Source organism: Dendrobates tinctorius, unplaced genomic scaffold, assembly GCF_039654945.1.
Source record: "Dendrobates tinctorius isolate UK_male_01 unplaced genomic scaffold, ASM3965494v1 ptg000011l, whole genome shotgun sequence".
NCBI lineage: Eukaryota > Metazoa > Chordata > Amphibia > Anura > Dendrobatidae > Dendrobates > Dendrobates tinctorius.
The window spans coordinates 32,323,825-32,349,124 of record NW_027361679.1 but is presented as its reverse complement, the minus strand read 5'-3'; the positions used below and the strand labels follow the sequence as shown (position 1 = coordinate 32,349,124).

At 41.5% G+C, this 25,300-nt stretch overlaps 1 protein-coding gene across 1 annotated transcript in view; it reads left to right on the top strand.

Moving 5' to 3' along the window:
• PARM1 (prostate androgen-regulated mucin-like protein 1) overlaps positions 1–24,791 on the top strand; it is a 103,569-nt gene extending 78,778 nt beyond the window's left edge. Inside the window, exons 3-4 of the mRNA XM_073590642.1 lie at positions 12,591–12,669; positions 20,925–24,791. Coding sequence (XP_073446743.1) covers positions 12,591–12,669; positions 20,925–21,009 — 164 coding nt within the window. The 3' untranslated portion in view covers positions 21,010–24,791. The remainder of the gene's footprint in view (positions 1–12,590; positions 12,670–20,924) is intronic.
• Positions 24,792–25,300: the final 509 nt, after the last annotated feature.

Below are 25,300 nucleotides of genomic sequence, written 5' to 3'. Positions count from 1 at the left end.
TTTCCATGACACCGACTCCGACTCCACGACTCCTACTCCGACTCCCTCATACCATGGCTGTGGACTCGGTAAGCCAAACCTCTTACTCTGACTCCTCAATTTCCATGACACCGACTCCAACTCCGACTCCACGACTTCTACTCCGACTCCCTCATACCATGGCTGTGGAGTCGGTAAGCCAAACCTCTTACTCTGACTCCTCAATTTCCATGACACTGACTCCAACTCCGACTCCACGACTTCTACTCCGACTCCCTCATACCATGGCTGTGGAGTCGGTAAGCCAAACATCCGACTCCTCAATTTTCATGACACCGACTCTGATTCCGGATCCACCAAAATGGGCTCCAACTCCACAACTCTGACTCCACAGCCCTGATTTGTTACTGTTTTGCACCTAAAAATCTAAAGAAATTTTTTTAGTATTTTGTTATTATAAAGTGACCTTTCACTTAACACACTGATCTATTAGGGAAATTCAGAACAGATTGTATATTGTAGTATACAGAAAGAAAAAGATTTTTCCACCACCAGGAACAAAACAGTAACAATGCAGTGACATGACAGGACTCTGCATACCTAATCATATGCTAAATAGTTGTAGTGGATGGTGAGATATGGAGCCTGAAAAGTTAAAAGTTCAAAACATTGTTACCCGTTTTCTCGTCACTGTCTGTAGTCCACTAAACGGAAGTTCTTAAAGGGAACCTGTTAGGTCTCCCATACCCTGCTACCCAGCAGTGTTCACTTATTTTAGAGTAAATTCCCTGCCTAACCATCACTGTATAACATTTTTCTGTAAAAATTAGGTTTAAAAAAGCATTTATGTTGTCCCCGATTCCTATGCTAATTAGGGCTTTTACAAGTCGATAAGGCGTTATTTACCCCAGACTAGTCAGTCCTCTTTCCATTTATCACACTCAGTTGTACGGTTCTCTGGCTTCAGGCTTCCTGTCATGCGCAATCCGCCTCTGAAGCTCGGGAAGCGTACGCCCGGCTGCAGAGATGCAGTGTCGCTGCCGAAATGTGCAGCTCGCGTGCACAAGATTTGCAGGAGCTGTCGTCATCAGCATTATGATATCACGCACACAGGGACGTGATCACATGGAAAGAGTGCTGACTAGTCTGGGGCAACTAACACCCCATCGACTAGTCAATGCCCTAATTAGCATAAGAAGCGGGGACATTATAAATGCTTTTTTTAAACCTCATTTATACAGAAAAACATTATTCAGGGATGGTTAGGCAGGGAATTTACTCATAAGTAAGTGAATGTTGCTGGGTTGGAGGGCATGGGGGATCTGACAGGTTGCCATTAAGTTTTGTTGAGCTCTTCACACCCTTTAAGATCATCTTGTTTTTTTCCAGCTTGTCCACTGCCTAATGTAAGTTTGAGAACAGAGTGGATTTCTTTCAAATCCTTATTAAAGGTTGATAGACTATGAGAAGTTGTGCTTCAAGTCTCCATTAGTAGCGAATAGATCGGGAAGCTTAGTCACTTGATAATCTCTCGTATGTACATTCACACAGTAGCTTGTAGTATGCACAGGTCTTCTCACTGTCAGTAAAAAAAAGAGATACAATTTCACCATGAGACCCTCAAAAATCCTCTATGTGGCATATCAGAATAATTTAAGCATGCATCTTACTTGAGTGGTCAAGAGAAAGGGCATGTTTCCACGGTCAGTAAACACTGCGTATTGCACGCTGCATACAGCCGCAGCGTTCAACCCACACCGGCCAGATGTTACAGCATAGTGAAATCCCATCTCCACTATGCGTGCAGGGACGCCTCCGGTGTAACCGGACATGCGGCGCGTCTTTATAGACCACAGCATGTCTATTTATCTTGCGGAGACGCTCCGTGTCCGCAAGATAAAGTCACCCATACAATGTATAGGACGTGGTGATTCCGCACAGTTCTATGAACACATGCAGAATCACCTGCGTTCAAAAGTCGGCAGCGCTTTGGACGGAGCGGACATGTGCTGCATCCAAAGCGCTGCCTGATACTGACCGTGGAAACATACCCTAATACTCATGGACACAAGGCCTCAAGTTGAAGTGCCCAATGCTCAGCCTGTCTTGGACCTCCCCTCCTTCGTCTTCAGAACTAAGGTCTGATGTGTGTAAAGATGTAAGTGAGCAATTCTTTTACTTCACTTTATCATAAGCATTGTGCTATTTTTTATGCAACTTGATGGTTTAAAATTGTATCTAAGAACTTCACACCATCTTCTGGAACAATCTTGAGACTTCAAGAAATCAATTATCACCCCATGACGGTAAAAAATCTGAAGAGTAATCAGCACCTGTCAATGGAGCATACGTATATGTGTCCGGACTGTTCGGCCGTGGAACTACTGTCCTATCAGTGTCTGAAGTTTTAAAGAATTTTAAAAAAGTTCCCTAGATCTTCCACATGGACCATGTAGACTGGGCTTACATACAGTTCTTACAGTGGGTACGGAAAGTATTCAGACCCCTTTAAATTTTTCACTCTTTGATTCATTGCAGCCATTTGGTAAATTCAAAAAAGTTCATTTTTTTTCTAATTAATGTACGCTCTGCACCCCATCTTGACTGAAAAAATAACCTGAAATGTAGAAATGTTTGCATATTTATTAAACAAAAAAACTGAAATATCACATGGTCATAAGTATTCAGACCCTTTGCTCGGTATTGAGTAGAAGCACCCTTTTGAGCTAGTACAGCCATGAGTCTTCTTGGGAATGATGCAACAAGTTTTTCACACCTGAATTTGGGGATCCTCTGCCATTCTTCCTTGCAGATCCTTTCCAGTTCTGTCAGGTTGGATGGTGAACGTTGGTGGACAGCCATTTTAAGGTCTCTCCAGAGATGTTCAATTGGGTTTAGGTCAGGGCTCTGGCTGGGCAAATTAACAATGGTCACAGAGTTGTTCTGAAGCCACTTTGTTATTTTAGCTGTGTGCTTAGGGTCATTGTCTTGTTGAAAGTTGAACCTTCGGCCAAGTCTGAGATCCAGAGCACTCTGGAAGAGATTTTCATCCAGGATATCTCTTTACTTGGCCGCATTCATGTTTCCTTCAACTGCAACCAGTCGTCCTGTCCCTGCAGCTGAAAAACACCCCCATAGCATGATGCTACCACCACCATGTTTCACTGTTGGGATTGTATTGGGCAGGTGATGAGCAGCGCCTGGTTTTGTCCACACATACCGCTTAGAATTATCACCAAAAAGTTCTATCTTCGTCTCATCAGACCAGAGAATCTTATTTCTCATAGTCTGGGAGTTTTGTCATGTGGTTTTTGGCAAACTCTATGCGGGCTTTCATATGTCTTGCACTTAGGAGAGGCATCCGTCAGGCCACTCTGCCATAAAGGCTCGATTGATGGAGGGCTGCAGTGATAGTTCCACAAAGTAAACTTTCTCCCATCTGCCTACTGCATCTTTGGAGCTCAGCCACAGTGATCTTGGGGTTCATCTTTACCTCTATCACCAAGGCTCTTATCCCACGATTGCTCATTTTGGCTGGACGGCCAGGTCTAGGAAGACTTCTGGTGGTCCCAAACGTCTTCCATTTAAGGATTATGGAGTCCTCTGTGCGCTTAGGAACCTTGAGTACTGCAGAAATTCTTTTGTAACCTTGGCCAGATCTGTGCCTTGCCACAATTCTGTCTCTGAGCTCCTAGGCCAGTTCCTTTGGCTTCATGATTCTCATTTGGTCGGACATGCACTGTGAGCTGTGAGGTCTTATATAGACAGGTGTGTGCCTTTACAAATCAAGGCCTATTATGCAAAGCTATGGAAATGTATATTTGGAGTTTTCTAGTTTTTATTGTCACTCCATTTCCCTTCCCTTCCCTTTCCTACCCCTCTCCTAATTGTACCCCCCTCCCCCTTTTCCTAAAACCTTACATTTCCCTCCTCCCCTTATTAAAACTTCCAAATCAATAAAACAGTTAAATAGAAATCAAGTCCTATCAGTTTAATTATACACAGCTGGACTCCAATGAAGGAGTAGAACCATCTCAAGGAGGATCACAAGGAAATGGACAGCATGCGACTTAAATATGAGTGAGCAAAGGGTGTGAATACTTATGACCATGTGATATTTCAGTTTTTATTTTTTAATAAATTTGCAAAAATTTCTACATTTCTGTTTTTTTCAGTCAAGATGGGGTGCAGAGTGTACATTAATGAGGAAAAAAAATCAACTTTTTTGAATTTACCAAATGGATGCAATGAAACAAAGAGTGAAAAATTTAAAGGGATCTGAATACTTTCCGTACCCACTGTAGGCTTAGAGTTCAGAACCAAATTACAGAATAGGAAATTCAAGTTGTACTTGGGTTGCTTTAAGCAACTTTTCCTGAAAAAATGTAAAAAGATCTATCTACATGTGGAAGTTACTGTATTCTCAGTTGTTATTCGGTCAGGCCTTGGAACTAGGGCCCTGTAGGGACTACCTCATCTGGCACTCACCAACATTTGTGTCCATGTATTATGTTGGGAATCCATTTTCATAGTCAAGTTGTTGGCACAAAATATGGAACTTAATGGAGAACAAATAAAAATATGTCACACATGAAATCTATAAAACTTTTCACAAATCTAATAATCTCTCCTGTAAGTCATTTCTACCTGGTATTACTTCTGTCTTAAAGGCCTAACGCCACACTTTCTTAACAAAGCAAAGGAGCATCTAGATGATCCTCGGATTATTTTCCATGCTGTGTAACACAATACATCATGAAAACTGATCCTTCATCTAGCCAGGCTAGAAGCTTTACCTGATCATCTCTGAAATGCGGAGGAAATTAATTTACTAGCAGCTCGAGCAAATTAAGTGTTGTCTCCAAGCAGCGTGGATAGGAAGTACAGATGATTCATGAGAATTGCTGCAAACAGCTTTAATAAATGATAAATTCTGACAGGCATCAGATTGTTACTGCTGACGAGTAGACAATCCAGAAATTTACAATGGAGGATGACAGGTTCCTTCAACTTGACTGATGGCATTTAAGTACCTATTTATATATGGATGTAATTAGCCTACTTCCATTAATTTTACATTAGTAACAGTATATAGTAAAGAGTCTCTCCTGAATGACTTTTTCATAGACTCGTGAGGCTTTTCTATGGTTAATCAGTGTTTAGACTCTGTCTCAACTACAACGTGAAAGAACTGGTCATTCATGTACCGCTATTTTCCAAAGGAGTTTTTCATGGCAGGAGAATGTCAGCAGACACGTGTGGTTTTGGGAAGTTCTTGATCTATGATTTGAAATGGAAAGTCAATTGTTAGACGTTGTTCATCCTTCCTGAGCGATCCGAGCTACTGCGTGGTCCTAATCAGGTGGAACGAAATCTACAGTCACATGTGGCTTTAGAAAGTGGGGCTCATGGCCATGAATGGATGCCAACAACTGACTTTACCAACCCGAAAAAATAGCAATTTTTATGCAGTAAATGCATTATTTTATTGTACATATCATGGACTGAGAGTAAATTGCCTTCTATAGCCAGGATTTGACAGTCAGATGAGGGCTCCTGGGCAAGAACAGTATATGGGCCCTTTGCTGTCCAATAGCCCACCATAATGCACAATTCCACTTGCTTTGGAGATGGAAGTGGCCCCCTTACCTCACGGGCTCCTGTTCAGCTTCCCAGGATGCACTACATTTGAAACCAGAAGTTTACATACACTATATGAAAAGACACATACATGCATGTTTTTCTCAATATCTGACATGAAATCAGAATAAACCTTTCCTGTTTTAGGTCATTTAGGATTACCATAATTATTAATATTTGCCAAATGCCAGAATAATATCTGAGAGAGAATTTTTTAAGGTTTTTTTATTACTTACTGCAAAGTCAAAAGTTTACATACATTTTATTAGTATTTGGTACCATTGCCCTTAAACTGAATGACTTGGGTGAAACGTTTGGGATATCCTTCCACAAGCTTCTCACAATAGTTGGTCGGAATTCGGGCCCATTCCTCCTGACAAAACTAGTGTCACTGATCCAGGTTTGTAGGTCTCCTTGCTCACACCTGCCTTTTCATCTTTGCCTATACATTTTCAATAGGAATGAGATCAGGGCTTTGTGATGGCCACTCCAAATCATTGACTTTGTTATCCTTAAGCCACTTTGTTACCATTTTGGCTGTATGCTTTGGGTCATTGTCAATTTGGAAGACCCATTTCCGCCCAAGCTTTAACTTCCTGGCTGATGTGTTAATATGTTGCTTCAGTATTGCCACATAATCTTCTTTTCTCATGATGCCATCTATTTTGTGAAGTGCACCAGTCCCTCCTACAGCAAAATAACCCCACAACATGATGCTGCCAACCCCGTGTTTTACAGTTGGGATGGTGTTCTTTGGCTTCCAAGCTTTTCCCTTTTTCATCCAAACGTATTGATGGTCATTATGTCCAAAAAGTTCAATTTTAGTTTCATCAGACCACATGACATGTCTCCAAAATTTAAGGTCCTTGTTCCTGTGTGCATTTGTAAACATTAATCAGGCTTTTTATGTTTCTTTTGGAGTAATGGCTTCTTAATTTCTTTCTGGATGTTGACACAATCTTACCAGCTTCCACCATCATCTTCACAAGGTCTTTTGCTTTTGTCCTTGGGTTCATATGCACATGTTGGACCAAAACACGTTCATCTCTGCGACACAGAACCCTTCCCCTTCCTGAGCGGTATGATGACTGGACATTCCCATCTTGTTTATACTTGCGTATAATTGTTTGTACAGATGAACAAGGCACCTTCAGGTATCTGGAAATTGTACCCAATGATGAGCAAGACTTGTGCAAGTCCACAATTGTCTTCCAGATATCTTGGCTGATTTCTTGAGACTTTCCCATGATGCTGCACAAAGAAGTAGTGTGTTTCAGGTGTGCATTAAAATATATCCACAGATGTGTCTCTAATTAACTCAGATGCTGCCAAAAAAAACTATCATCAGAAGCTTCCAAACAAGGACATAATCATATGGGCAGTCCAGAATTGTTTAAAGGCATAGTAATCTGTAGGTACTGCCACACTTAGCGATGTACCAGCGATACCGACCTGCGATATGACACGGTCAGGATCGCTGGTACATCGCTAAGTGGTCGCTAGTGAGCTGCCACACAGGCAGATCTCACCAGCGACATCGCTGGGGACGGGGGTCGCTGCTTACCTGTCACACTAAGCGATCCTGACGTCCTCCCGCCCGGCTCCATGCTCGTTGCTCGTCTCTCCACAGGAAGCGCCGCAGGAAGCTGACGACGAGAAGCGGTCCAGGACGTTCTCGCGCGATCAGCGATAACCAGCGGGGGAGCCGGTCAGAGGTAAGTATCAGACACAGCGATATCGCTAGAACGTCACAAGTTATAGTGATATTGCTAGCGATATCGCTTAGTGTGACAGTACCTTTAGTGTATGTAAACTTTTGACTTTGCAGTAAGTAATAAAAATGCCTTAAAACATTCTCTCTCTCATTATTCTGGCATTTGGGAAATGTTAATAACTAGCTGAAGAGCCCGGACATAGTAACTATGGTTAGTTATAACAAATTATAATGATTATATCTAAATATATATATATATATATATATATATATATATATATATGAAGCTGAGTGTATAGCCCCGCTCACTCTGCATAGCCACATTCACTATAATATCCCACATCATCCCATCAGCCAGAGCTACTGGACTACTACTCCTCATATCCCACATCATCCCGTCAAAACCACCGGACTACAACCCCTAATATCCCACATCATCCCGTCAGCCAGAGCCACCGGACTACTACCCCTAATATCCCACATCATCCTGTCAGCCAGAGCCACCGGACTACTACCCCCAATATCCCACATCATCCCGTCAGCCAGAGCCTCCGGACTACTACCCTTAATATCCCACATCATCCTGTCAGCCAGAGCCACCGGACAACTACCACTAATATCCCACATCATCCATCATCCCGTCACAGCCGCCGGACTACTACCCCTAATATCCCACATCATCCCGTCAGCCAGAGCCACCGGACAACTACCACTAATATCCCACATCATCCATCATCCCGTCACAGCCGCCGGACTACTACCCCTAATATCCCACATCATCCCGTCAGCCAGAGCCACCAGACTACTTCCTCTAATATCCCACATCATCCCGTCAGCCAGAGCCACCGGACTACTAACCCTAATATCCCACATCGTCCCATCAGCATGGGGTCAGAACCAGAATGCTGAGTGGAACGGTCGTAACTTCCATACCAGGGATTCCTTTAAGAGAGGCCTGGCATCAGAACCAGAGCGCTGAGTGGATTTGCCCTGACTTCCATACCGGGGATCCCTTTAAGAGAGGCCTGGGGTCAGAACCAGAGCGCTGAGTGGATATTCCCTGACTTCCATAACAATGATCCCTTTAATAGAAGACTGGGGTGAGAATCAGAGCGCTGAGGGATTTACCCTAACTTCCATACCGGGGATCCCTTTAAGAGAGCCTGGGATCAGAACCAGAGCGCTGAGTGGATTTGCCCTGACTTCTATACCAATGATCCCTTTAATAGAAGCCTGAGGTGAGAATCAGAGCGCTGAGGGATTTACCCTAACTTCCATACCAGGGATCCCTTTAAGAGAGGCCTGGGGTCAGTACCAAAGCGCAGCGTGGATTTGCCCTCACTTCCATACTGGGGATCCCTTTAAGAGGGCCCTGGGATCAGAACCAGAGCGCTGAGTGGATTTGCCCTGACCTCCATACCAATGATCCCTTTAATAGAACCCTGGGGTCAGAATCAGAGCGCTGAGGGATTTGCCTTAACTTCCATACAGGAGATCCCTTTAAGAGAGCCTGGGGTCAGTACCAGAGCATTTGAAGGCAATTGCCCTGACTTCCATAACAGGGATCCCTTTAAGAGAGGCCTGGGATCAGAACCAAAGCGCTGGATGGATTTGCCCTGACTTCCATACTGGAGATCCCTTTAAGAAAGGCCTGGGGTCAGTAACAATGCGCAGAGTGGATTTGCCCTAACTTCCATACCAATGATCCCTTTAAGAGACCCTGGAATCAGAACCACAGAGCTGAGTGGAACGGTCCTATCTTCCATACTGAGGATCCCATTAAGAGAGGCCTGGGGTCAAAACCAAAGCGCTGGATGGATTTGCTCTGACTTCCATACCAATGATCCCTTTAAGAGGGAAGATGTGCCTATAGAATAGAGGATGTGTGATGGGTATATGGGCACGGGAGGGGGGATTCATTTTTGTCATGTGCTCTCTGCGCCTTTTTGGGGGGCAGACAATGGCTGGTAGCTTATGTTCCCGGGGATGCTAGATTTCTCCCACCATGTCAGTGTCTGCTGAGGTGTTGTCAAGTGGAAAACTTGCTCATAGCAACCAATCACAGCTCAGCTTCTTTTTCTGATGAAATGAAAGATGCTTTGTGATTTGTTGGTGATACACACACACATTCAGTTTTATATATAGAGATTATGGTAATCCTAATTGACATAAAACAGGAAAGGTTTATTCTGATTTCATGTCAGATATTGAGAAAAACATTCTTATGTGTCTTTTTATATTGTGCACGTAAACTTCTGGTTTCAACTGTAGCTATTGATGAGGAAATGCTTCTACCTCTTATCGCATGTGACAGTGACGGATGAATCAGCAGTGAAACTTTCCGGAGAGCAGTTGAGAATTCACTGGTCCTGAAACGAAACTTGGCATGAGGCAATGATGGCGGTTGTTAATATCATACCTTGTCTTATTGATAAGTGCATGCCTCCATGACAGACGTGAGCTGGCCTGCTGCCTAGATAGATTACTGGCGTATTAGAATGGCCACACACTTCACAACTGCTGCGAGTAGACAAAAGTAAATGAGCAGATCGTTTGGTCCAGTCATCCGCACGTCCCTTCAGTTGAGGACACATGGGCGAATCGCTTATGTTACAGCACATAATTAGTAGAATTCTCCTCCTAGGGTACAGGGACATGAAAAAGTATTTGCTCCCTTCCAGAAATAAAGTTTTAAGATGTAACACAATGTAATGTAAGACAAATACAAGCCGAGTAAGCACAAATTATACATGTTAAATCATCATTACGAAAAATATGTGAAAAAATCCTACACTTCCAGCCCTAGTTTAAAGGCGATCTGTCCCCAAGTTTTGCGCCTCAATCTGAGAGCAGCATCATATAGGGGCAGAGACCCCGATTTCAGTAATACATACAGTACCTTGCGAAAGTATTCAGCCCTCTAGAACTTTTCAACCTTTTCCCACATATCATGCTTCAAACATAAAGATACCAAATGTAAATTTTTGGTGAAGAATCAACAACAAGAGGGACACAATTGTGAAGTTGAACGAAATTTATTGGTTATTTTACATTTTTGTGGAAATTCAAAAACTGAAAAGTGGGGCCTCCAATATTATTTGTCCCCTTTAACTTAATACTTTGTTAATACTTTGCTGCAATTACAGCTGCAAGTCACTTGGGGTATGTCTCTATCAGTTTTGTACATCGAGAGACTGAAATTCTTGCCCATTCTTCCTTGGCAAACAGCTTGAGCTCAGTGAGGTTTGATGGAGATCGTTTGTGAACAGCAGTTTTCAGCTCTTTCCACAGATTCTCGTTTGGATTCAGGTCTGGACTTTGACTTGGCCATTCTAACACCAGGATACGTTTATTTGTGAACCATTCCATTGTAGATTTTACTTTATGTTTAGAATCATTGTCTTGTTGGAAGACAAATCTCCGTCCCAGTCTCAGGTCTTTTGCAGACTCCAATAGGTTTTCTTCAAGAATGGTTCTGTATTTGGATCCATCCATCTTCCCATCAATTTTAACCATCTTCCCTGTCCCTGCTGAAGAAAAGCAGGTCCAAACCATGATGCTGCCACCACCATGTTTGACAGTGGGGATAGTGTGTTCAGGGTGATGAGCTGTGTTGCCTTTACGCCAAACATATCGTTTGGCATTGTTGCCAAAAAGTTTGATTTTGGTTTTATCTGAACAGAGCCCCTTATTCCACATGGTTGGTGTGTCTCCCAGGTGGCTTGTTGCAAACTTTAAACGATACTTTTTATGGATATCTTTGAGAAATGGCTTTCTTCATGCCACTCTTCCATAAAGGCCAGATTTGTGCAGTGTATGACTGTCCCTCCTCAGCTGTAGATCTCTGCAGTTCATCCAGAATGGTCATGGGCCTCTTGGCTGCATCTCTGATCAGTCTAAGTTTTGGAAATCATTTTCTATACAAATCCGGCTTTAAACTTCTCCACAACAGTATCACGGACCTGCCTGTTGTGTTCCTTGGTCTTCATGATGCGCTCTGTGCTTCAAACAGAACCCTGAGATTATCACAGAGCAGGTGCATTTATACAGAGATTTGATTACACACAGGTGGATTATATTTATCATCATTAGTCATTTAGGACAACATTGGATCATTCAGAGATTCACAATGAACTGAAAGTAGAGGGGCCGAATAATATTGCATGCCCCAATTTTCAGTTTTTGACTTTCCACAAAAAATTAATATAACCAATAAATTTCGTACAACTTCACAATTGTGTTCCACTTGTTGATTCTTCACCAAAAATTTACATTTGGTATCTTTATGTTTGAAGCATGATAGGTGGGAAAAGGTTCAAAAGATCCAGGGGCCGAATACTTTCGCAAGGCACTGTACTTACTTGGCTGCTTGCTGTAGTTTTGATTAAAAGCTGTTTTATCCGTTGTAGATCTAGTAGATCTCTAAATGCTTTGCTCTGTGTAACTGCCCACACCACTGATTGGCAGCTTTTTGTGTGCACTGTGCATAGGCAGAAAGCTGCCAATTAGTTGTGAGGGCGGGTTACACAGAGCCCATGAAGTACTACTTGGTGGCAAGTTTACTTGTTCTCTAGTGATAATGTCATGCTGATAAATCAGTGATTTCAGCAAATCTACAGCACAAAGCCCAGTAAGTGACACATCACTGGAATAATGTGAAAGCTGCATAATGCAGAGATAGAGGATGTCTCGGTCTCTACATTATGCAAATCCTGGTGATGTATTACCTTTCATGGGTTACTTATTCCTATCACTAAAAGTTATGACCTAACCACAGAAAAGGTGTTAACTTTCTGATCAGTGGGGTCCCATCATATCTCGAGGAAAGAGCCGTGAAATGTAATAGGTGCACACCACTGCTCCTTTCTTTCTCTATAGGACAACCAGCGTACTCTGCAGCATCCGTAGCCACTGTTTTATTCCGACAGGTCATTTAAAAATCTCATACTCAGAATTGGTGGATCCATCAGAATGTTATCACTTATGCTATGGATAGATGATAACTTTTAATGATGGGAAAAAACCTTTGCGTTTACGGGTGTGGGGGCTATCACTTTTTTGGCTAGAAAAAAAAGGACAGCGCAGAAGCAGGGTCTCTGCCACTACTTTGTGCTGTCCTCAGATAGGGCTGCATAATTCTGGTGGCAGTTTCCTATTCCGTGTAGGAAGTATATCTTGCATGATGTGTAGGATCACATCTTCCCTGTATATATTAAATATTAACCTTTAACATTTTGTTATTCTTTTTGTTATACAGGAAGTGTTGCTGCCATTACAATAATAGTAATTGTCCTTGTCTTGTTAATATTTGGAGGAGCAGCATACTGGAGGATTAGGTAAGTGACTATGAACTGTTAAAGATTTAACGCTTAGTTTGTGCTCATATATTCATTTCCAGTGGAATTGTAAAAAAATATATAATAATTTCCATAATTTCATGATGGATTTTTGCGTTCTCTGAACTGATAAGTATGTACTTGGATGCAAAATGATAAATTCCTACATTTCCTAGACTAACCCTTTCCACCAGAGCCAAGACAGCTGTAGTGGCTACATTCATTATGTAGGAAGCACAAAGACCTCCATCATGATGTAGCAGAATGCTGTTCAGATTTTGAGACTTTGGACCATTACTCAGTAGGCTGTCGAGAAGTAGCGAATGAGCCTGGACTGATTCTATAAAAGAAGACAATCTGCTAACTTTTCGCACAGTGACCTTTCCAATTATAGGAGTATTCTCTTGTTTGCAAGATATTCCTTATCCATGAGATAGCGAATAACTTCCCAATTACTCAGGTGGGAGTAATGTTAGGATTCTGAGAATCGGTGCCCTGTGTGAGTCGAGCTTTGATCAATCAGGCGCGCTACCACTTCATTCATTCTTAATGGGATTGCTGGAGGTAGCCAAGAGCTGCGCTCGGTTCATTTTTCACACTCCCGTAAGAATGAAAGTAGTGGCAGTGCCTATGATCTCACAGTGCTCCATCCACTTCTCTAGATTGATGAGGGTCCCAGCAGTAGAACCTTCAGAGATTGAGAAGTTATCCCCTATCCCATTGATAGGGAATAACTTCCAAACTTGAGAAAACCTCTTTAACTTGGTACATAGTACTGTTTGACATAGGCGGTACCATGAGGTGAAAAGAAGAATGAGCACAAACACAGTGAAGTCAATAAGGGTCCCCTGGAAGATGTGAGTATCAGTGAAGGGTCTTGTCATGCTTGTACGGGATGTCTATGCCAATGTCACACCTTTGTTAGAAACCATTTTTGTAATTTAAAGGTCCTATTCTACTTCGCACAAGTCATCAATATCAGATTTGAGGAGATCCAATTCCTGTGCGCCCACCGATTAGCTACTAGCCGGTCCTTCTGTAGGTGGACAGAGCTGGAGCAGCTCGGCTTTCTCCTGGGCAGTGTTTTTCAGTTGGAGGAGGCTGATGAACAGGTCTGGTCGCATGCCTCTCCATCAGCAGCCAGTCTGCAGGAGCAGAACCTATAATATGTATATATATTTATGTAATTTGGACAAAATCATGTACCCAACACATTTGTTAAATTAAAGTTAAAATGACCAACTTTAATGTGTACAGAGAATCATAGAATAATTTGCATTCTGAGAAGTGTAGATTTGGATCTTAGCCTGCTCCGTACCCAGCAGACACCAGATGCGTTGTACAGCAGGCTTTTGCCAGTAACAGCAGCAACCAGAGCGAGCTACGATCACTGCTGTTTAACCATTTAGATGCCATTGATAATCTCTGACATCAGCATTTAATTGGTCTGGTTGCTGTTCCCTCATGAACAAACTCTGATGGCCCCTCCTCCCCCCATGTAACACATACGCCGGAAGCTACAATGGCAGCCAGTTGCCTGGTGAAGGCTGTCATATTGGTAATACTATGAAACTCATCCTGGTCCTGGTCAAACTCATCCAGGGCCTCATAGGACAACTTCAGTTGCTCGAAATATTGCAATACTGAGGGGTTGCAGTATGTAGTATAAGCGATCACATCGAAGGTTTAAGTTCAAATTTAAAAAAAGCTAAAAGCAATATATACAGTTGGGAAAATAAGTATTTGATACACTGCCGATTTTCCAAGTTTTCCCACCTAGAAAGACTGAAGAGGTCTGTAATCTTTAGCATAGGTTCACTTCAACTGTGAGAGCCAGAATCTGAAATTAAAAACAGAAAATCACATTTTTAAATAATTAAATTGCATTTTATTACAAGAAATAAGTATTTGATCACCTACCAACCGGCAAGAATTCTGGCTCTCACAGACCTGTTAAGCCCTCCTACTCCGCACTCATTACCTGTATTAATTGCACCTGTTTAAACTCGTTACCTGTGTAAAAGACACCTGTCCACACACTCAATCACACGCCAACCTTTGTTTTCTGGGAAAATTTGATAAATCGGCAGTGCATCAGATACTTATTCTCCCCAATGTATATTGTTATTTTTCCCACGTAATAAAATTCATAAAAAACAAAACCCCCAACAAAAAAACATATTTTTTTGTTCTCCATTTCACCTGACTTGGAATTTTCTTTCTGTACATTATATGGTGAAAGGTGTCATTTAAAACTACAACTTGTCATGCAAAAAAACAAGCCCTCGTGTGTATGTCGATGGAAAAATTTGAAAAATAAAAAAGTTATGGCTCTTCGTGGAGGAGGAAATAACGAAAAATGACCCAATCGTGAAGGGGCTAAATATATTTCCAGCTCTTCCTGAACATTAAGATGGAAGCAGGACTGTCATGTTTCAATTCAACGGATAGTAAATCCTGAGCTAGCTGGGAAATGAAAGTTGGTTCGCTTCGGTTCACAAGATTAATCCTCCTCCTCCTTGGACTATTTTAGGTATTTTACAGACAAGGATACTTACTATTATTAGCTCCCTTCATTGCCTTGGCCGGGAAAGAAGCTTATGTAAAAAGTCTGTTCCGACTGCCCTCATGGTCATCTGAGAAACATAAGACAGTTAGAAATGATTATCAGTAAGTAAGTTAGAAACTTCTCCAAAAGTCTGTACTCTGGAGTTTATGCAGCTGACGAGCCATTGTTACAAAGCACCAAATAATAAGATCATTACCAACATCCCAATAGAAGAATATTTAGAATTGAGAGTCCTCAGTGGTTGATACCTATTAATGGCTAACTGAAAAGATGGTAACACATTGCAAGCTTTCGAGACTTCTCAGGTCTCTTCATCAGGCAAAGACTGAAGAATCACATATTTATACACAAGAGAGCACAGAAATAACCCAAAAGCTAAGACAAGTGATGTGAAGCGGAATATTTCTGTCCTATGTTGTGCATAAATATGTGATTCTTTAGATGTTGTATTAGTCTAGCCTGATGAAGAGACCTGAGAAGTCTCGAAAGCTTGCAATTTGTTACCATCTTTTCAGTTAGCCATTAAAAGGTATCAACCACTGAGGACTCTCAATTCTAAATATTCTTCTATCTACTGGCTAACACGGTGCAAAGATATATATCTTTCCTGTATCAACATCCCAATAAAAACTTTATAGAATATGTGCCATTAAATTCTCTAGTGCAACCAATTAGTGAATTGTTGCAATCTAAAAAGTCAATATCGACGCCTTAAAGGGTCTTGTCACATGACTTAGGACACGAAACCAAATCAGACACTCTGTTTGCACACATGTTTCACGCTGTTTGCCCCTCATCAGTGCCAAACAGGAGTACTTGGTTTGACTGGGTGAGAGGCTTCTGACAGGGCATTTATAGGGATCTTGTTGGATCTGATAACACTATTAACCTGCTAATATAGGTTAATCAAGAGATTGATAGTGTTATGAAGGTGCCCAGCTGCCATACTGAATGTGGAACACCTGAGTGAAAATTAACTTTATCTCTTCTAAGGAGCCTCTGGCTTTCAGTCATGCATCCATGCCGAGGTTAGTAACAGTTACCACTCACAGCATTGAGCGTGGCGGCTGTATGCACGCCTCGGCACTGACTGACAGCTGTCTCTGCACAGATGCACTGCTGAGCCGGCTGTTGTCAGTGTCGGGGCGTGCTTACAGGTGTTCTATGACTGAAAGCCAGCAGCTCCCAGGAAAAATAAAGTTAATTTTCTAGGTGCTCCACCGTCAGCATAGCGGCTGGGCACATTCTTAACATTATTAACCTGCAGATTAACCCTGTATCTGTAGTGTTATCCAACCTGACAGGTTCCCTGTTTATGGGTAGAGTTCCTCCTTGTGGGGAGCGCCATATCAGCGTAGAGAGACTTATAGACCATGCTGTGTGCCTTTGGGAATTTTAAATATGCAAATTGCCTCTTCAGAGAGGAAAAGGACTTAAATTTTAGTGCCAGAAAATTGCTATTAGTCTCCTTACGTCGGCGTGGCGCTCTCCACAGGGACCTTAGACATGGGTGAGCAATTCATTTTCCTGATGGGCCACATGTGAGAACGTTACTGTTATGAGCAGTCGAACCAACAGGCCAAACTTAATTCTGCTCAATATTACTAATATTATTATTTTATGCTCAGTATTAACCCCTTCACAATCTTGTGGGGCTGGGTGAGAGCTTATTTTTTGCGGCATGAGCAGATGTTTTTACGGATACCATTTTGGGGTAGATAGAATTTTTTGATTGCTTTTTATTGCATTTTAATTCTGGTGCCTTGATTTTTTTTGTTCTCATTATGCTGTTTACTGATCGTTTTGATTATTTATATTTTGACAGAACTGACATTTATGAACACAGCGATACCAAATATGTGTATTTTCTTTTTAATTGTCTTATTTTTAATGGGGCAAAAGTTGGGGGGGGGTGAACTTTTGTGTCTTGCAGTACCGTTCTGTGCTGGACTCCAAACTAATGGATCTCATATTTGACGCATGGTCTATCGCTATTAGCAGTTTGTCTCTGTTGGTAGCCCTTTGATTATCCTGCTCCGAGGACCGGACAGGAATAGCCAGTGGGCCACATGGGGCCCGCCGACCACACTTTGTTACAATTGGTCATAATAGAAAAGAATATAATGTCATGCTCATTACTTTTAATGTTTTTTTACGATGCCTTGTAAATGTTTATTAGTCATGAGGATGTTTACAAGTGGCAGCCACAATAAGGAAAATGAAAATCCAAAAAATATGGGAAATTTGGGACACTAAACAGTGTATAACTGACATGCCACAATAAATATCGTTAACTACTTATGCTCATTAAGAAAAAAAAAATGTCATACTCGCCTCTTCCAATAGGCTTTTCTGTCTGTGGTCTTTTGTCCTCTATCGTCTTCTTTCCGAAGCTTTGCCACTACTATTCTTCACTATGACCCACGCCATCACACGGGCCTGAGGTATCATGCATGTTAATCCATGTGTTGTATTACAGTGTTCGTCAGCTTGTGAGAAGCCAGCTGGTATCTTTAATAAGAAGTGCCTGTCTGCTCTTTTTACGATGTAGTCAGCAAATAAATTGGCATCAGATCATCTGTTAGTTTGTTAGGGAAAGCTTTCTGATCTGAAAACATGGCTGTGACTTACCACACGTATGATTGCATTTACTACATCAACAGTAAAGGATGACACAGATTGATGCTTAAATAAAGGAAGAATCAATGAGTTCTTGACTTGAAGGGGATGTACACTAAGAGATTTACCCTTTCATAAAGTATTGACATATTGCTAGAATATACTATCACTTTAGAATTGGTCAAGTTCAGAGCAGAAAGTCGGTGCAGTAAAACCTCCACCAATAGGTGCAATGCAGGAAGTCGGTGAGGTGCAACCTCCACCAATAGCTGAAGAGCAGGAAGTCTGTGCTGTGAAACCTCCACCAATAGCTGCAGAGCAGGAAGTCTGTGCTGTGAAACCTCAACCAGTAGGTGCAGAGCAGGAAGTTTGTGTGGTGGAACCTCCCACCCATAGGTGCCATACAGGAAGTCGGTACAGTGAAACCTCCACCAATAGGTGCCATGCAGGAAGTCGGCGAGGTGCGACATTCACCATTTGCTGCAGAGAAGAAAGTCTGTACTGTGAACCTTCCACCAATAGTTGCAGAGAAGGAAGTCTGTGCATTGAAACCTCCACCAATACCTGCAGAGCAGGAAGTCTGTGCTGTGAAACCTCCACCAATACCTGCAGAGCAGGAAGTCTGTGCTGTGAAACCTTTACTAAATGCTGAAGAGAAGGAAGTGGTGTTAGAGAAGGGGATGCCCAGATCAAGAGTAGAAATGGTTACATGGGTTTATGTAATGTGTAGCTGCCATCCATTTTGTACACAGAAAATGGAAACAAAACTGTACAGCCCCCCAAAAATTATTGTAAAAGTTAACAGAGGATAAAATGGATCATTCAGAACATTTATCGACTGATAATTTGATCTATCATATTCAGTTCTTTCTTCAGAGCACAAATATGTACCCCCCTTCTCCAGCATCAAACTTTCAACTGTATCTGCATCCTGGATGTGGGGCCTATTATACTGTATGGAGCACTATGTGGAGACCATTATACTGTATGGAGCACTATGTGGAGACCATTATACTGTATGGAGCACTATGTGGAGACCATTATACTATATGGAGCACTATGTGGAGACCATTATACTGTATGGAGCACTATGTGGAGACCATTATACTGTATGGAGCACTATGTGGAGACCATTATACTATATGGAGCACTATGTGGAGACCATTATACTATATGGAGCACTATGTGGGGGCCATTATATTGTTTGGAGGATTATGTGGAGGCCATTATACTATATGGATGGCTATGTGGGAGCCATTATATTATTCATAGGGCCATGTATGGCCCATTATACTATATGGAGGACTTTGTGGGACTATAATTGCAATTTGGTGCACACGGCCCTGTGCAGATTCCCTTCAGAGAGATTCTGGTTTGTCTCTCACCACCTCCAACACAACCCACTCTTCTCAGCTTCCCCAGCTGACTGAGAGAGAGGCACACATGAGCTGGTTCTTAGGCTTGATTCCTACAGTGAGCTTTTTTGGTGAGTTTTGATGTTACAGATTTTCTGCAGCATTTTTGCACCCATTAAGTAAGATAGGCTATTTGCATTTTTTTCAAAAATACACAGCGTCAAAAACTTACCAAAACCTGTGGGAATGCAGTCTTAGTCAAAGCTATCCAGGTGCATGAGATCAACACCTGCAGAGTTAGGATTTAACCCCGACCTACCTAACTTTACATTTCTTACTATATATATATATATATATATATATATACACACACTTCTAGTTTCGCTAATGTACTCAATTAAAGTTCTGCAGAAATTAATGAGATCCATCAGCAGAAACAATTTTATGAAAAAGGCAAAAATAATACTATAAACTGATCTTACTGAAACCATGGCCAGGTACCAGAATTAAATGGAATCGGTTCATATTTAAAGTTATTTTCATTGATAACAGTATTGATAGCCTATCATTAAAGTGAATCTGTTTGTGCTACCCTATCTGAGAACAGTGTCCTGTAAGGACAGAGATCCATATTCCAGTGATGTATCACTTACGGAGCTGCATTCTGTCAATTCAATAAAATCCCATTTTCTCTGCTGCAGATCAACCAGTTATCTGAATGCTGAGCTCTGTATAACCCTGCCCATACCACTGATTGGAAGTTTTCTGTGTACACTGTACATAGGCAGAAAACTGCCAATCAGTGGTGGGGGCGTGGTTATGCAGAATTTATGAATATGGAGGACTACATGGCAGCAGGTTTACTAGTCCTCTAGTGATGATCTCTTGCTGATAAATCAGTGATTTTAATAAAACTGCAGCAAGCAGTCCAGATAGTGGCACATTGTTGGAAGCAGGGTCTCTCGCTCTACATCATATTGCTCTCAGATTAGTTTACAAATAACAGATTCCCTTTTGATATAAGTAATTTGATGGTTGAACAGTTGGATGATCATTACAATCAGCATTACACCTTTTACTCTGTGTTGACTTTAAAGTCCTTCAGGGTGGCTATACATTTTTCCCGATACTTGGCAACTAATGAGCAATTTTCTGGGAATTCTTAAAAACAGTTTGAATAATCAAGGACTAGCAAATATCAAAGAAAAATCATAAATACAGCCCATGGATGACAGTCTGTAACCAGTCTGCTATAATGCTTGTTCTTTGTTCATCAGCTGAAGAGTAATCTTTCGGTTTAAATGGTCTCGGATCATACCAGTGGGTGTCTGGTTCTCAGACCCCTGATGATCAGCAGTGTCCCTTTCATTTATTTTGATCTCTTTACTAGGCATAGCGCCCTATATTTGTTCAATACGGATTCAGGTGCATAACTGGGCACAGTCCCTAGAACTGGACTAAGCTGCCGTGACCTGCAGTACCAGGCACAGCCACTACCAGTGCTATTTCTAGTGCACCAAGAAGGCCGATCAATCAGCTGATCAGGGGATGTACCGGGAGTTGGACCTCAACATATGTATCCTTACAATAAACTAGTATTAACTAATGTGATCTCAGCTTTAAATTCAGTATATTATTTTTATTGCATTATGCTAAGTATTTCCAATCCAGCAACATTATTTTCTCACTTTGTGATTGTTCTGTTTTTGTAGGCATTCCTCATATGGAAGACTACTAGAAGACCAAGATTATGGGTCGCTAGGAAACTACAACAATCCCCTGTACGATGACTCATGAAGGACGGATCCTACGCTCAAGAAGAACAAACATTTTCTATGGTCTTATTGTTGTGCAGGGTCAGAGCAACAGATCCACATTACCTTTATATCGTCATCCCTGCTGAAATCACCTGTCACATCGTATACCTGCTGTTAATGAACAAAGTCATGGGCCGAAAACCAAAGTTACATTTGAGTCCTCTGTAATCGCCATTCATCGTACAGCTCCGTCTCCTGGATGATAGAAATCACATTGATTATGATTCCATAACCAAGTAACTAATAGCCTTATTTAAGAAATGAAGATATATATATATTTTTTAATGAGAGAGCAGTTTTGCACACGTGAAATGATCCTGGCATGTAATCAATTCGTGTATGGAATAGACGTTTGTAAAGCACTTTGTAAGAAACCCAAAGAAATGCGTCGTGTCACACTCCACGTCCATCTTTATGGTTATTATTACAGATCAGTTTGTGTTATTAATTTATTATGCAGAAAGTCGGCTGAGAGTAAGTAATCAAGCAATGCGCAGCGTTAATGTGATGCTCGTACTGATTGACATACACTGGGGGGGTAATCTGCCGATAACAGACGAGGTTTAGTGTTAGAGGCGTTTTATCCGATCACATCACTATTGCCTGATTTCTTCTTCCACGTCTCTATCAGTTCCATTACACAAGTCTCCTCCACTCCATTCATACAGAACTAGGCGTACAATGAAAATAAGTGTGGTCAGAATTGATATTTGGTACTTAGTTATATCATTTATCATCTACTCTTCTCTGGCACTCTGAAATCTAACGTTCCTGTAGGAACGTTATACACATTGTTTGACTAGTATTACATACCTTGTATATTGGGCAGAACGTCAGAGTTTATGATACCAAGGAACATTCTGACTTTGCGGCTTGGTGACTACCAGCCGAATCGAAACAGTATCTTCTATATACTGCCTTGCCATGCTACATCCTACCCAACTAAGAGGGCGATGGAACAAGGTCTACTGAAGAAACAGTGTCCATGGGGGTGGATGTGCATTACCCCTTGCGGCAGCTATACGGTTGATGGAGCTGTGTGGTTCCGTTCCGCAACTGATCAATTCCAGCCGCCGCCATTGAGACCAGCTGATTGGCGGGGGTGACGGGTGTCACACCACCACTGATCTGATATTGTTGAGTTATCCTAAGGATAGATCATCTATATAAAGTACAAATACAAGTACGACTATTATATCTTCTTGTTATCTCATGTTCCAATTAATTCCAGCCATTTTCTCTTTCAATAGACGATAGCAGTCATTTCATCACACCACTTGGTAAACTGGTTTTACATGAAATCACTTGTTGCACATTACTAAACACTGGAAGTATTGTATTACAAAGTATTATGCTGTCTGCCCTTTTGCAGAAATGTGAATCATTTGGAGAAAGAATCCCAGGGCTCAATAGCTGGCAGCAGGGATATCGGAGATAGACTGTGGTGGTGGCGTATGGTATTATAGCGGTGCCCTTTTGATTGGGCTGAAGCCTGTTTTGTACTGTAATGGTATTTTGGAATATTCAGAGTTATAAATTAATGAGATACCATGAGAACATAGCGATCGCTAGAGAACACAAGGATCATCCACATAACAGCAACATGTTTTTATTATTTTCTTAAAATGGGTTGTCTGGTTTTAAAAAAAATGTATTATCAGAAATTATATCAGGTTTTAGTTAATAGCAGGAGACCTACATTTAGGATCTCTACTGATTAGCCGGGAAAGAGAGGAACTCTGTTCTTTGGGGGAGCCAGCCTGAGCATGCATTACACAGACAGACCACTGATTTCAATTGACACCGTGTAATGCTTAGTTCTTACCTGTGGAGGCACTGCAGGGAAGTAGAACACTTGCTACCAGGTTCCTAAATAGACATGTCAGTGAATTGGAGTTGTGGGAAACTTCATCATTAGCTTATACTTGACCTTATAATGAAAATGGATTACTTAAAGCTGACCTCTTTAATAATTTGAAATTGTCTAGAAGAAGGTGTATACTTTGGACACTCCCTTATAAAATGGACTACTAGCAACTGATGAGGTCATAAATGGGCTGCCTGATGAGGGTGCCACCCTAAGTCATCCATTATAATCAATTAATACCCATCAACCTCTATGTGCTCTATATTAGGTGCCCTGCTGTGCTGCTGCTGGCAGTGTGAGAGGAAAACTGGGAGACTCCCGGTCTTTGGTTAGGTGAACACAGCGTCATTTAGGGTTTTCACAGGCAGCGTTTTGCCATCCGTTTTGTGGTTGCACCACTGTCACTGGTTTTCACTCTATATTTCCGAATCCTGTAGCAGTTCTCCCCTCACTGACATATGACATACTGGTACGTCATATGCTGGCTAACTGACTTTGATGCCGAGTCTGCATGTTTCCCAACTCATGATGGCTGATTTAATCAGCCATCATGTGCCTCTAACAGCAGCGGCGGGTGGAGAGGAGCGGATGCACTGCTATGTATAGTGCAAGCAATCGATTGCAGCTTCAAGTCACCTACGGGGACTACTAAGTACAGTAAATAGTAAAAAAAATATTTTTTTAAATAGGCAAAAGATAAAATCACCTCCCTTTTGCCTTTTAAAAATATATTATAAAAACAACTACACATTTGGTGTCGCTGCATTTGTAAAAGTCTGATCTATCAAAATATGACATTAAACAGCGTAATGAGAAAAAGATCAAAATGTCAGAAATACGTTTTTTAGCTGCCGCAACATTGCAACAAGATGCAATAAGAGGCAATCAAAACATTGTATCCACCCCAAAATGGTGTCGGTGACAACATCAGCTCAGGGTGACATAAAATAAGCCATCACCCAGCCCCAGATCCCGAAATATGAAAATGTTACTGTCTCAGAAAATGGCAGCACAAGAAAACTTGGGTTTTTATACAAAATTCAGATTTTTTTCACCACATAAAAAAACAAAACTATACTATACATGTATGGTATCTGCGTACTCCTACTGACCTGGAGAATCATATTGCCAAGTCAGTTTTACCGCAGAGTGAACATGGTAGCTAAACCCGCCCCCAAAAATTGTAAAATTGCACTTTTTCTTGCAATTTCAACGCGGTTGGATTTTTTTCCCGCTTTCCAGTGCATCACATGATAAAATGAATGGTGTTATTCTAAAGTACCACTTGTCCACAAAAAATAAGTCCTCATGTGGGTATGAGGATGGAAAAATAAAAATGTTATGACTCTAGGAAGACGAAAAGAAAGGAACAAAAACAGAAGGTGGCCACGGCGTGAATAGGACAAGAAGAAGTGACATAAGATGGAACATAGGCACGGCAGCATTGTTTTAATATTTCTGGGCATTATGTTCATTTTATGGGGCCTTTCTGAGACACTGTTCCAATCTGAATTCACCTGTTCACATGTTTTCTAAAACTATTATTTCTGTATGCGCCACCGATATGTTGGCTGCCTGTAGCAATGCCAGGACATCGTGATATAGGGAATGCTTGCACTTGCCAGACACGCTCCAATTTCTTATGATGCAGCAGCTGATTTGGCATTCAAGGCACATTGTAGAATTTGCTATTTCTTTTACTTGCTGTGTTGTTTTGTATCGTACATCATTGTAACTGAGAAACGTCATTTTACGCCATTTCTCTTAGGCACTGGATTGATGAGAATGTGAACCTGTACTTGCTGATAGAGCACATCAAGCACATGTGTGTTACCCAGACCATATATCATTTGTTTGCCTGTTTCAACCAATAAACTCCTAAGGCTGAAAATCCACTTCATTTGGATGTTTTATTGGAGTTTTAATATAAAGTAACCAGTTTAGATAGCTAATGATTAACAGGGTTTTCTCTACATCTTATATGGCTAGAATTGCAAATGCTTCCGTTCCGAAGAATAGTATGATTTATTGCTGGTAGTCCAATCGGCCAACGCTGCAGTCTTATCAGAGGTGCCAACTCTCCTAAGCAAGGATCACATGTTTGCAAGCTCTTTGCTATACAGCTAGCAAGCTATGCTCTGAAGAGGGATGGATCGCTGGATCCAGCCAACTGCAGAACCCCTGGACTCTTCTGGTGCTGCCGAGGCAAAGATGACTCTGCTTGCAGCGTGGGAGAGCGCACAGTTTGTGCTACCGTCTCAGCCATGCACTAGGTCCGAAGTGTTGACCAAAAAGAGCACAAATAGGACCATGACAATAACACTTAAAAACTCTGGTTATTTCATGTTTTGACTGGTTGTGCACTGCATTTTCCAAATGACTTACCTTTTTAACATTGGTGATA